Source organism: Phyllobates terribilis, unplaced genomic scaffold, assembly GCF_046119375.1.
Source record: "Phyllobates terribilis strain yellow unplaced genomic scaffold, ASM4611937v1 Scaffold_2__4_contigs__length_985480577, whole genome shotgun sequence".
Taxonomy (NCBI): domain Eukaryota; kingdom Metazoa; phylum Chordata; class Amphibia; order Anura; family Dendrobatidae; genus Phyllobates; species Phyllobates terribilis.
In genome coordinates, this window is record NW_027362762.1 from 220,414,814 (window position 1) to 220,427,729 (window position 12,916).

Genomic DNA, 12,916 nt, shown 5'->3' on the forward strand with positions numbered 1-12,916 from the left:
AAAGCTTGATAAGGGGCATTCCCAAAATGTGTTTTAAACCATGCAGTCTTCAGATTACATAGCAAAACCTGCTGACAGATTGCTTTTTTTTTTATTCGGGGGAGAGTTTGTACACACTGTAAAACACCGGGCAGCAACCTTCAGACTTAAAGTGCACATTTGCTATATGAAGAACTTTGTGATATAGTGTCCAGTGTATATTTAGACAGCCACAGTAATTTTTATTTTTTTTTATTTTTTTTTTTTTAAATGCAGTTTGTAGAAGTGTAGGCCAGAAGTGTGGCAGTATAGATGCCCTGTGCCTGGCACACCAGTGGGCAGCCTTGTATGGTGATTGCTATAGCTGTGACCAGGATAATAAAGGGTGGGCTTTATAAATCTGACATTAATTCTGGCCTGCGTTCCATGGGAGACTCCTGAGCAGCAGCTTGTCATTACAGTCTTTCCTTATGGGCATCAATCTCCCTCCATCCCATGTATACAGGTCATTATGTCCAGCTCTATATCTAGAGATATCAGGTAAATTATGTATTATGCTGCATGTAAAGAAACAATCCAGACTGAGTTTTATTTATTTGTATACAAAAATATATTATATGAAAAAAGAGCGTCATTACATTTGTCTCAACTATAACATTACACATTTTCGTCATAAAAGCATTTTAAATTACAGTTATGCAATATACATGTAAAAATACAGTCAACTGTACCTTAAAGTGTTAAAAACAAACATCAGTTTTTCTACAACCATGCAGCAGCTATATATGGTGGAGTCACAGCAGAATGTAGAAATGGTCTTCAGCAGGAAATATCTGCTGTATGTAACACTACTTCATGGAGGACCGAGTCTTCTGTGCCACTGCAGACATCCCATAGTATGACTGGCCACTGCTTCACATGCCTGGAGGGGGAAGATGGACAGAGGTTGAACAGCGAGATAGCAGAGGTCCGCTCACAAGATTCACAAGAAGCCATTGGCCACGGACAGGAGCAGCTCCAAACCTTCCATAATAATTTGGCACTGAGGCAATTCCAGTAGGAAGCCTAGTAACAAGGACACCTCCTGAGCAGGAGACTGAGGGTTTACTGGCCTACACCCTGCTGGGGCTTTTCCAAGCCATGGAAGATTTCTTGAAGTCATTTACAGAGTGACATCACCATGAAGATTCTAAAAATTTTGGCATCACCAAATCATGATATAGCAGAAGGGGAATTGGAGTTTAACTCATCTGACAAGAGATCAAAATTGCAATAAAGCTATAGAGTTAAAAGTCTACCAGCCTACTGCCACCACTAGAGGGAGCCACAGTAGCCATTAAAGAGCAGCTTTCCAGTAATGCCTTAAAAAAAACAAAAAACAAACACACACTACATGCTACAAGTGTAACATGAGGGAGCAGAAGAATAAGGTATCTTGTAGTCATTCCTGAATAACAGTAAACTTACTTGCAAGTGTTCTGTCCAGATCTGCGATAAAGTCTTCAAGTTCCTTTGTATCGCCAAGTTTAGCTGAGGGAAGACAACATGCTTATTACAATGCTACCCTATTTGGCATAATGATGAAGACACTGTACTGTCTCAACTTGCACTTTAATAGACAATTTCTAAATTTCTGCACACTAGACAAGGGTCATGTGTACTATAAATTTATGAAATAAGCAACTTTGTAATATCGCATCAGAAAAATTCTGTCAAAAAGAAGCAAATTTATCAGTCATCAAAATTCTCAGGTAAAATTTGTATTCAGTGAAGACACTTTCCCATTACTGAGAAAGAACTCTATCAGTACAGCTACCATCTCCTATGTGGAGGAGGATGGTGGAGCGCTGTCTCTTCGTCCTCCAGTCTACATAAAAGCTCATCAGTAACGTAGCAATCTGTCTTCACTGACTACAGATTTTACCTTAGAATTGAGAATTTTGAAAATGACTGATCAATTCTGTCAGAAAGCAGCATGTTTCTGATTAGATACATTACACAGTTGCTTATTTTCATGTGTATTGTATATTTAGGAAATAAAAATGACTTACGCTTTCAGTCTAAGGGTATGTGCACAGTGTCAGACTGTGGGTGTGAAACTGCATATACTACCCCTGGCAAAAGTTATGGAATCACCAGGCTCGGAGGATGTTCATTCAGTTGTTTAATGTTGTTGGAAAAAAAAAGCAGATCACAGACATGGCACAAAACTAAAGTCATTTCAAATGGCAACTTTAGGGCTTTAAGAAACACAAAGAAATCAAGATTAAAAAATGTGGTACTCAGTAAGGGTAATTTTTTCAGACCAAGCAGAGGAAAAAAAAATTATGGGATCATGAAAAACAGACAGACAAAAGAACACTCCAATACATCACTAGTATTTTGTTGCACCACCTCTGGCTTTAATAACAGCTTGCAGTCTGAGTGACAGGCAGTACTCTTCAATCTGGTGCCAACTTTCTGATTGCTGTTGCCAGATCAGCTTTGCAGGTTGGAGCCTTGTCATGGACCATTTTCTTCAACTTACAAAGATTTTCAATTGGATTGAGATCTGAACTATTTGCAGGCCATGACATTGACCTTTTGAGTCTTCTTTCAAGGAATGTTTTTGCTCTATGGCAGGATGCATCATCATCTTGAAAAAAAATGTCATCATCCCAAAACATCCTTTCAATTGATGGGATAAGAAAACTGTCCAAAATATCAATGTAACCTTGGGCATTTATTGAAGATGTAATGACAGCCATCCCCCCAGTGCCTTTACCTGACATGCAGCCGCATATCATCAATGACTGTGGAAATTTGCATGTTCTCTTCATGCAGTCATCTTTATAAATCTCATTGGAACGGCACCAAACAAAAGTTCCAGCATCATCACCTTGCCCAATGCAGATTCGCGATTCATCACTGATTAGGACATTCATCCACGATTGTTTTTCCTTAGCCCATTGTAACCTTGTTTTTTCTGTTTAGGTGTTAATGATGGCTTATGTTTAGTTTTTCTGCATGTAAATCCCATTTCCTTTAGGCAGTTTCTTACAGTTCGGTCACAGACATTGACTCCAGTTTCCTCCCAGTCGTTCATTTGTTTTGTTGTGCATTTCCTGTTTTGGAGACATATTGCTTAAGTTTCCAGTCTTGACGCTTTGATGTCTTCCTTGGTCTACCAGTATGTTTGCCTTTAACAACCTTCCCATGTTGTTTGTATTTGGTCCAGATTTTAGACACAGCTGACTGAACAACCAACATCTTTTGCAACATTGCGTGATGATTTACCTTCTTTTAAGAGTTTGATAATCCTCTCCTTTGTTTCAATTGACATCTCTCTTGTTGGAGCCATGATTCATGTCAGTCCACTTTGTGCAACAGCTCTCCAATGTGTGATCACTCCTTTTTAGATGCAGACTAACGAGCAGATCTAATTTGATGCAGGTGTTCGTTTTGGAAATGAACATTTACAGGGCGATTCCATAATTTTTTCCCTCCACTGGGTCTGAAAAAAAATTACCCTTACTGAGTATCACATTTTTAATCTTGATTTATTTTAGCCCTAAAGTTGCCATTTGAAATGACTTTAGATTTGTGCCATGTCTGTGATCTGTTTTTTTTTTCAACATTAAACAACTGAATGAACATCCTCCGAGCCCAGTGATTACATAATTTTTTCCAGGGGTTGTATGTGTCAAACCTGCAGCATCCAGATGTTACAGCATAGTGGATGGATTTCTAGAAATCCCATGTCCACTATGCGTCTGTGCACCTGTGGAAACGGACATGTGGTGCTTCTTTCAGACCCGCATGTGGACTTTACCCATAGACCAACATCAATGAGGAAAGTCTACATGTAAAAAAATAAATAAATATATCTCCACTCATTTGCATAAAATGAAGGAGGAAGCCGCGCATCTATCCCGCAGTGTCAGGGCCACTGGTGCCTCCTGACTGTGGGCACATACCCTAAAGTTACTTCAGATTAAACCCTTCACGCCATGGCTTTTTTTGCTCGCCTTCTTCCCAGAGCCTTGGCCATATTGACCAAAAAATAAAATGGTTAAGTGCTTTTTTTGTTTTGGGACGAAATGTACTTTTGAACGATACCATTGGTTTTACCATATTGTGCACTGGAGAAGAAAAAAATATATAGTATATAGTGAAATAGCAATGCCACAATTGTTTTTTGGATTTTTTTTACCATATTCAGTAAATGCTAAAACTGACCTGCCATTATGATTCTCCAGGTAACCAAGTTTGTAGATACAAAACATGTATAGGTTCTTTATTTAAATGGGGGGGGGGGGGGGAATTCTGGCATTTTGATTTTTCAATATGCTGTTTACTGATAGTTTTTTTTTTAAATATAGATAGATCAGGCAACAGAATGTGTTGATACCAAATGTGTATATTTGATGTTTTTGTTTTATTTTGAATGGAGTGATTTGAACTTCTATTTTTTTTAATTTTTCTCACCTTTTTATCTGCTCAATAGTCTCCATGGGAGAAGCTGTGATAGTATGATTGCCTGTGCTACATATAGCAAGGCTTCAGCCCTACTGTGTGTAGCTAAAGTACTCAACTGCTATGAGCACCGACCGCTGGGAGGCACTCATAGTAGATTGGCTATAACAACCACAAGAGTCTCCTGCAGACCCCAAATTGTGATGCCAACCCATTGGCGACCTGCAGCCATGTAACAGGTGCTGATGGGTGGGTCTTATAACGTACTTCAGATCTGCTGTCATGAGCCTGGAAAGGTGCAGGCTCAGCCTGCATCAAAGGGGGAAGACATGCCATGCATGTCATGAAAGGGTTAAATAGCAAACTACAATAGTAAGTGAGGCATTTTAAGACTGTTTGGTCCTAGAATCACATAATAGTAAATACATGCCATTGTGTTTAAATTACATCATAAAGAATATAATTTTTATTACATAAATACATTACTGAATAATCAGAAAGTTGTATTACTGCCAAACACCAAGAGTCCTCACATTACCTTTCCGTGGTGTCTCTGCAGGTGATGTCAGGGGTGGAGAAGACAGTGTTGGAGAATTTAGCTTTTCGTCACTGAAACTAAAACTGTTTCTACACAGTGAATCTGCACCTGTAACACAAAAATAAGATTTTAGCTTGTTAGACTGGTCAACTGTGAACATGCACTGTGAATTATCTGTGTGTAATATTACAGTGATGCAAGAATGGCAGAATATATGGCTCACATTGCAAAAAGAACTGCCATCTCAAAGGCTTACATTTTTTTTTTCCAAGACTAAGTGGTCTGCAAAACACTGATGAATAATGTTTTTTCATAAAACAAACAAACACCACACAAGTACTTTTTTTCTGCCCCTTAGAACTAAAAGTGGCAATACAAACTATTTAAAAACCACCTCACCATACCAGACAACATGGCCTGAAGTGGTTAAAAGACTTGTCCAGAATCTGATAAGGTTTGCACATTGTGTATTGCATTGCCTGATCTTTATTCCAGAGCAACCAAGGAAATAGTTGTGTCATGTGTTTCTATGTAGGTCACAATTGTATTATTGCAGGTTAGAACCAGTTTATAATCCAGGTTGAAAAGCTACAAGTTTTGCAATTTTGCCATTTTGAGTTTTCATGTAGGTTTAATGAGAAGTCCATTTCCTATTCACCGTAAAGTATTTAATGGGCAATATATAAAGCCGTAGTCTATGTTCTTCTAAGTCTGCTGCGGCTCTATATACTGTAGATGTTTTCTTCTGAAGTTCCCCACATGGGCACAGTACAAGCCTAGCCACAAAGTAAAATAAATAGAATTACAACTGTAAAAGTATTTCCTGTGACTTCAGGCTGAAAGCAGTTGAACTTTAGTGCCTTCAAGTTTGTGCATTATAGACATTCTGCAACTTAAGAATAAAATACTGAATAAGTAATCAAATTATTTTCAAAAGGGATTTCCCATAAATATTTTTTACTCTCGCCCCTGCTCAGGTATCGGCTCACAGCCACTGCTCCTGGTTAAAAGCTTGAGCTGTATACATCGACAAGCCTGCTGAAGCCCAGTGATCGGCTGCAGCGGTTACATATGCAGCAGTCAGATGTCACTACTGTAGCCTGTAAACTCACCAGGATCAGTAGCAGAGAGACAGTGCTGGGAGAGTAAGCTTCTTATATATTTAACTCTTGGACTTCTATGGCCTAAAAATTATTTACTGAAAACAAAATTAGTTTATTTTCTACAGTCAGTTTGCATTAAGTTTGAGTCTTACAACACTGTCTAATATACAGTGGGTGAATTAAGTATTGAACAAGTCAACAATTTTCTAATTAAGTCTATTTCTAAAAGGTGCCATTGACATGAAATTCTCACCAGATGTCAGTACCAACCCATCCAGGCAAATAAATCAAGTCAAACTGGCAGCATGGTGGCAGCCTTGCAGCGCTGAGGTCCTGGGTTCAAGTCCCACCAAGGACAACATCTGCAAGGAGTTTGTATGTTCTCCCCGTGTTTGGTTTTCCTCTGGGTTCTCTGGTTTCCACACGCCAAAGACATACTGATAGGGAATCTACATTGGAAGCCCCAATGGGGACAGTGCCAATAATGTCTGAAGCGCTGTGGTGTTAGGGAGTAAAAATAAATGGTCCATAAATTAAAAGGTATGTGTAATAATGAGAAATGACACCAGGAATAAAGTACTGAACACCTGAAAAGGAGCAAAAAGCCATGGAAAGTCATGACACTAATTGAAATCAGTAATTAGAAAGCAATCCTGTCACTTACAGATAGCCTACAAAGAGGGGTCTAATTACCAAGGTGCCACGCAAGAAACAGCTCACTGGTTTTACCCATAATGAGATCTCAAGACCTTCACAACCTTATTGTTACAAAACATATTGATAGCGGGATTTGAAGAGTGTGTGGAAGAAGGGCAAAAACAAAACAAACCAAACACCTCAGTAATGAGTGTAACCAACTAGTTTCTCCATACAGGAGGCGTCTTGAAGCTGTCATCACCAACAAAGGTTTTTGTACAAAGTATTAAATAAATTTCAAGAGTGTTCAAATTCTACATGTACACCCATGGTTTGATTTTTGCCCATGTAGATTGGATGGGTTGTTGCCAACATCTGGTCAATAGCACCTAATTTAGAAATATATTTGCTTAGAAAATTGGTTACGTGTTCAATACTTATTTCACCTGCTATAGGTAGCTTGTAAGGAGGGTGTACTGACAGTGGTGAACAACAATATTAAAATTTTACTTTTATTCTGACATTAAAAGTGTATATTTTAATCGTCCACTGTGCTTATAATCAGTCTATCCACTCTACTCCCTATAACAGGAACAGCGGATATTAAAAAATATATACAGTGCAGACCCTAGTGTGAGATTTCATGTGTATCATAGCATTATTGTAGTGTGTGGGCAAAGTGCAGTCTATGGAGTGTTCTGTTACATTTTTTACTACACTCCTCAATTGACTATTCTCTATAGCATGTCCATCAACACCCCTCCTTTTTTTTTATTCAGATTATGGGTTTATGCTATTCAATCACCACGAAGGCTCAAAGTCACTGCACTATACCATTTAGCTCATATACACCAGTAGGTTTTAATATCACAGTGCATCAAAGACCACTACACTTCTACAGAGAACATTCACTATCCTGTTCCCAGTGACCAATCTCATTGCACTCAAAGGCTAATATGATCATATATTTGTTTTCAGCCAGACTGCCTTATTTCACTTAGCTCTTTTCATAAGCACACCAGGATCAGCTCGCAGTAGCTATTAAAAACCTCCTGATGTGCTTATGAAATATTATTAATATTCTTGTTCACCAGTCAGTAAACCCGAGTAATTAGTGAACATTATTTTGAGTTTATTAGATCCTCAATTAGTAACCCGTTCTTGTAAGGAGGGTGTCCTGATCTCCAGGACCCTGGCTACAGAATTTATTGGCCAATAAGAAACTCCTCAGTAAAGGAGCTGTTCTTAAGAGCCATCCACAATCCCTGCTAAACATCCCACACAAGTGACATCAGCGCTCATCTTAGGTTACATGGAGCATTCTCTTCTGCCACTATAACTTCATTTACATACATATATCAGAAAGTATCAAAACGCAACTGGTAGACATGACAACGAGAACAAAACAATGAAAGACAACACGTTTCCTGTAAGTTACCACATTGCACGTGTCATTGACCACAGTTAGAAGCAGCCCAGCATGTTGTTTGCCCTTCTAAGAGCAAGAAAGAAGCAAATTGTCTGCTCCAGGTAGAATTAGTCACATTCCCAAGCAGTGAGAATAAGCTACTCAATCAGGAAGCATAAATATAATCTGGAGCGAGTGTACAGGTGGCAGATACAAGAATATAAAAGGAGAAGCAGTGAATAAGCACTGCCTATGGCAGAGTCTTCAGACAGGTTACCAGCCATCTGACATCATACTCCGGTCTATTGAACCCTTGTGTAGACAAGACAGCTGGGAAGCTATTCGCATGACATGCAGTCAGTGAATTATTCAGTTGCACTGTCCAAACTAGTAATGATAGAAAGAAATGGAGAAAAATAAAACCCACGAACTTTTAGGAAAAGGACCACATCTAGCCAAAAAGGAAATAAGCCGATCAGGTATCACAGATCAATGAAATCAGAAAGATTGACCTGAGAACAGTCCACTTGCAGTATCTGTGGCAGATTAGTTACAATTTAGAAGGGGGAGGGGGGGGGCACAAGGATCCACTTCCCTTGTCAAATCCTTTTGTATCCCCAAGCTGACAAGTTTGATTTACAGTTATAGACAGTTTTTTCTATGCTGGGTAGTGGTGTGTTGATGTCCATCATCAGCCATGGTAACAAAAAAAACAAACACCGCAAAACTTACAATGAGTGAGGGTTTTTGTTCCTCTTTGGATGTTGATTTAGTTAGAATTTATGCTTTGAGATTAGTTTCATCATGATAGCGCTGCACGACAACCCCATCTGTTGGTCACAAATTTTTACTATACAGAAGTTAAATAAAATTAAGGGATGTTTACCATAATGCCTTCTCACATAACAATTAAAGGGACTGTCAGAAAGGGATGGCTGTTCAAACAAAGTCCCGCTGTCCAGTGCTTCATTATGACACGCCAGTCATTTAAATACACCTTCATTCTTGCTTGCTTTCCCTCAATCTCCAACCCCTCTTTGACAGCTCTGGCCTGATAGGGCCAGACAAGGGTGGAGAGAGTGAAACCAAGCAGGTGGGAAAGTGTATATAAATGATTGGCCCCGCTGTGAAGCCCCGAGCGCCTGTACTCCTGAACAGTCATTCTGTGCTGACAGTCCCTTTAAAAGGAGGAGGTCATTTGACTTTGTTTTAGTTGCTTGGCTTACATTTTCATTAATCAATTCTGGAGCATTTTTTTGCACACAACTACATTGTACCATTTGTCCAACAATTTATGAACAAATTTACAACTGGCTCTTAGAATCACCTTGAAGGCTGTGTAGATTGCACCACCGACTGTACAGTGTCAGTGTGAAAAGAAACCCACTTGTTGTCACTTTATTCATAAATTTGCAAGAGTAAAAACAGGTAGGGCATGAAGCACAGGACTAGTCCAACATAGCACCACAGAAAACTGCAATGGTATTGTGGTTTTAGCACTTCAGCTATTCCCCTTACTATAAAAGTAGCAATTTACAAAACTATTGTAAACAGACTAAGGTAATCCACTCCAAGTCAAGGTCAACTGAAATCTGAGGACAAGCCACAATTTTCAACCTGTTAATCTGCTTGATAATTTAGAAACAAGACCCTTCCCTAGATGTGAGGAGACTGCAGAGGGACCTTAAACCGATTATACTGTACAAAATCTAACATCTGATCGATCACACAGGGACCATAGAAAACGTGACGTTATTCCCCATGGGTGACATCTCAGGCTGCCACTTCTGTAGTCCAGAGATCAGGCCTCAAACAGATTTATCCCCATAGGGTCACCTGTACAGTTGCTCACTTTCTGAGTCGCTGATTCCACTGTCACTGATGCTGGTGCTGCTTCTCCTCTTCATGGTCTGCAGATGTTCATCATATCGGAAGCGCCTTTGGTTGAAAGGGGAGGAAAAGTCTTCCAGGACCGCATCAAACTCGCACAGCACCTCATTGAGATCATCGTCTTCTATAAAGGTGGCTGGAAAAACAAAAAACAAACTTTATTTCATGATTCCCATATAGTTCAACAAAGATCTTGTCCTTTCCGATTTCTAAAGATAGATGGGCCATTGGTTTACTGATTGAGAAACTCCAAATGCACTGTCAGTGGACCGACAGTGGTCTTATCCCTCTTTTCCAGGAGAGTCCATCACATAAGACATACTCCTGTGGATATAGTAGGCTTCCCTGCTCATCATGTGGAATCTGCACAATCTGTATCTAGTAGAAGAGAATCTGAAATATAGGAGCTGGCTCTTGCAGAGCCCTAATGTGTAAGGGAGGAGTGGACAATTCTGTATGACATCTGAAGGTGATGTACGCAGTCTAGCCACCCTCTACAGACAGATTACATCAGTTATTTCCACTATACACATTATATAAAGTACAAAATTCGGAGAGAGTCTGTAGCTTTGGAATTTAGTTACTGTCATACCCAGATACTAAAAATGACCTGAATTATGGCAACTTTCTGAAAAGGAAAACCCATCATCAAACCACAGAATGAGTCACAGTCTATTACAGGGTTTAGTAATGCTCAGGGCTGTGCTCATGTAATTTTAAGACTGATTAGTTTTCAAGACTTTCCCCCCTGACTGGCCCTGAAACAATCAGGCTGGCAAATAACTTGTGTGGGTGACTTGGCAGCACCAGAGATCTCTTCCACTGTGGCTACTCCTCATAATAGAGCATTAGCACAGGGCTGGGAACAAAGCAGAGGAAGCTTCTTTAGGAAAACAACTCTCCACTTCATGGGAAGCACTTTAATTCTACAAGAGACACTGAATAGCACATCTGCCAGGACAGAAGCAGCAGAGCGCCTCGCTCCATGGACAGGTTATATCTGCACAGCTCTGAATATATAAAGAGCATTAGCAATTCAAGTGTTAGAGAGGCCATCATTGCTTATGTAGTGATCCAGAACGAATGTATACAGGCAGGAGCCAGAAGATGTCCCTATAGAAAGGTTAGGAACAGCCCTGAAACTTAGATCAGCTCCATCAGACGTCCCCAACCAGTCAGATTAAGATGCCAACAAAAAAAGGACTGGAAACAAATCACAGATGTAGCAACCAATTCCTAATACCGAATACCCAGCCAGGTCTATTGTTTAGCACCAAGAACCAAGGATCAGTGTTTGGCAGGTGTGAACTGATAGGGTTCTGACTATGGTATCATGATTTTTTAGCAACAATGAAATCCATGGTGCCTTTGGCATGATAGCATCTTCAGCAGCCAACATTTGGGGACAAACAGTCACCCTCATCCCCAAAGAGCCAGATGTGGCCCCTGCTACTGGTTGAAGACCACTAGGCCATAGTACCCATTAGAAGGGAACATACACAGCATATTCTGAGTGCAATATCCATGGCATGTTAGTGCTGGGAGTCTGGCGCTGCAGATTTGACACCTCTAGCCTGTCAATTTATACTGGGGATTTTCACCAGTGCAAATTTCACCTTTTGCAATGCAATTAAAGTAATTCTAACACTTAGAATACACAGATTGCAGACAGATTTCTTCCTGTAATCCACAGTGGATCAGTCCTGCATGGATGCAGCCCAAGTCTAGCACTACACAGAAACTTGGTCCCAAGATCAAATCTCAGACAAAGGAAAAACACACAGCCACACAAGTCAGATAGAAGTTACATTACAGGTTTGGATTTTTAGGACAGTGACACCTTGTCACCTGATACCACATTACCAATACTGAGAATAGATGTGAGATCACAGTGACTACAGCATTCATGCCACAATCAGCCCTAGCCTAAACTGAAGGCTGGTTCTGGTCTGGACCATAAACTTCTCCCATAGTGATGAGCACAGGTAACAGTGGATGGGGAGTGTGCACAGTACAGGGGCACTGGCCATCAGACAGCACCATGGCTATCACCAGTCACCCACCTGGCTGGTACTGAGAATAATCAAGACTGAAGCCACCTAACATTTTACCTCGTGTCTGGGGGGCAGGACGTATAACAGGAGCAGGTGCCTGGGCATCTCGCCTCTATGCCAGGCTTTAGTGTCTGCATGGCGCCCTCCTCCAGCTGTGCGCTGCCAGCACTCACCTCTCCTGGAGCTCTTCACTTTAGGTGACTTCATGGCTGCTGCTCAGTGACGACCCTTCCTCCTGTGCCCAGCGCGGAGTATAGCTCGCTCAGAGGTTAGATTCCACTACTACTGAGTGTCCCCAGACAGCACGACTGCTCTACAGCGCTGCCTGTAGCACCACTGCTTATATACCCAGCAGATAGAGGGTTACTGACGTCACGCTGGGCGGGGCTACAGAGGAACGTTCTATTCATCCCAGTCACAGCGAGGACAGCCGCCACTAGTGCTTGTGTGCGCCGCTAGAGGGCGCTGCTCGCATGCTCCTATACAGAAGCTCACAGCTATAATGACAAGACACTGTATATGGAGGATGCCACACTGACACACAGGTGTGGTGTGGGGAAGTAGTGAAAAAACGATAGAATAGAAATAAGACGATGCTGAAGTTGGTGTCTTATTCGTCCAGTTTTTTATTCGGGGCTGAAGTTGGTTTATTATTTGGAAGTTTCTTTTTTCTGTTTTTTACAGATTTAACAACAAAAATCACAAAAATAAAATACCATGCAGCGAGGTGCCCTGATGTGAATATGCTTAAAAGCAGCTACAAAAATTATCAAACTGCCACAAAAATGGGCATCAAAGTGGGCACCGAAGGACCTTGTTGAAAGGGTTAAATGACTTTAGACCACTGATTTCA

At 40.6% G+C, this 12,916-nt stretch overlaps 1 protein-coding gene across 1 annotated transcript; it reads right to left on the reverse strand.

The window, feature by feature from the left end:
• Positions 1 to 543: 543 nt before the first annotated feature.
• Positions 544 to 12,428, reverse strand: RGCC (regulator of cell cycle). The gene is made up of 5 exons (XM_073670310.1): positions 12,237 to 12,428; positions 9,972 to 10,145; positions 4,973 to 5,080; positions 1,447 to 1,509; positions 544 to 901 (listed from the first exon to the last, which is right to left on the reverse strand). Exons 1-5 carry the CDS (start codon positions 12,268 to 12,270, stop codon positions 894 to 896), a joined length of 387 nt encoding a protein of 128 aa, XP_073526411.1. The 5' UTR covers positions 12,271 to 12,428; the 3' UTR covers positions 544 to 893.
• Between the last annotated feature and the right edge of the window lie 488 nt (positions 12,429 to 12,916).

What these genes read in the sequence shown, in the direction of transcription:
- RGCC (XM_073670310.1), bottom strand. Translation starts at nt 12,270, where the DNA reads ATGAAGTCACCTAAAGTGAAGAGCTCCAGGAGAG. An exon ending in TGGAATCAGCGACTCAGAAA is followed by an intron (nt 5,081 to 9,971) that starts GTGAGCAACTGT and finishes TTTGTGTTACAG; the next exon opens with GTGCAGATTCACTGTGTAGA. An exon ending in TGCAGAGACACCACGGAAAG is followed by an intron (nt 1,510 to 4,972) that starts GTAATGTGAGGA and finishes GTCTTCCCTCAG; the next exon opens with CTAAACTTGGCGATACAAAG.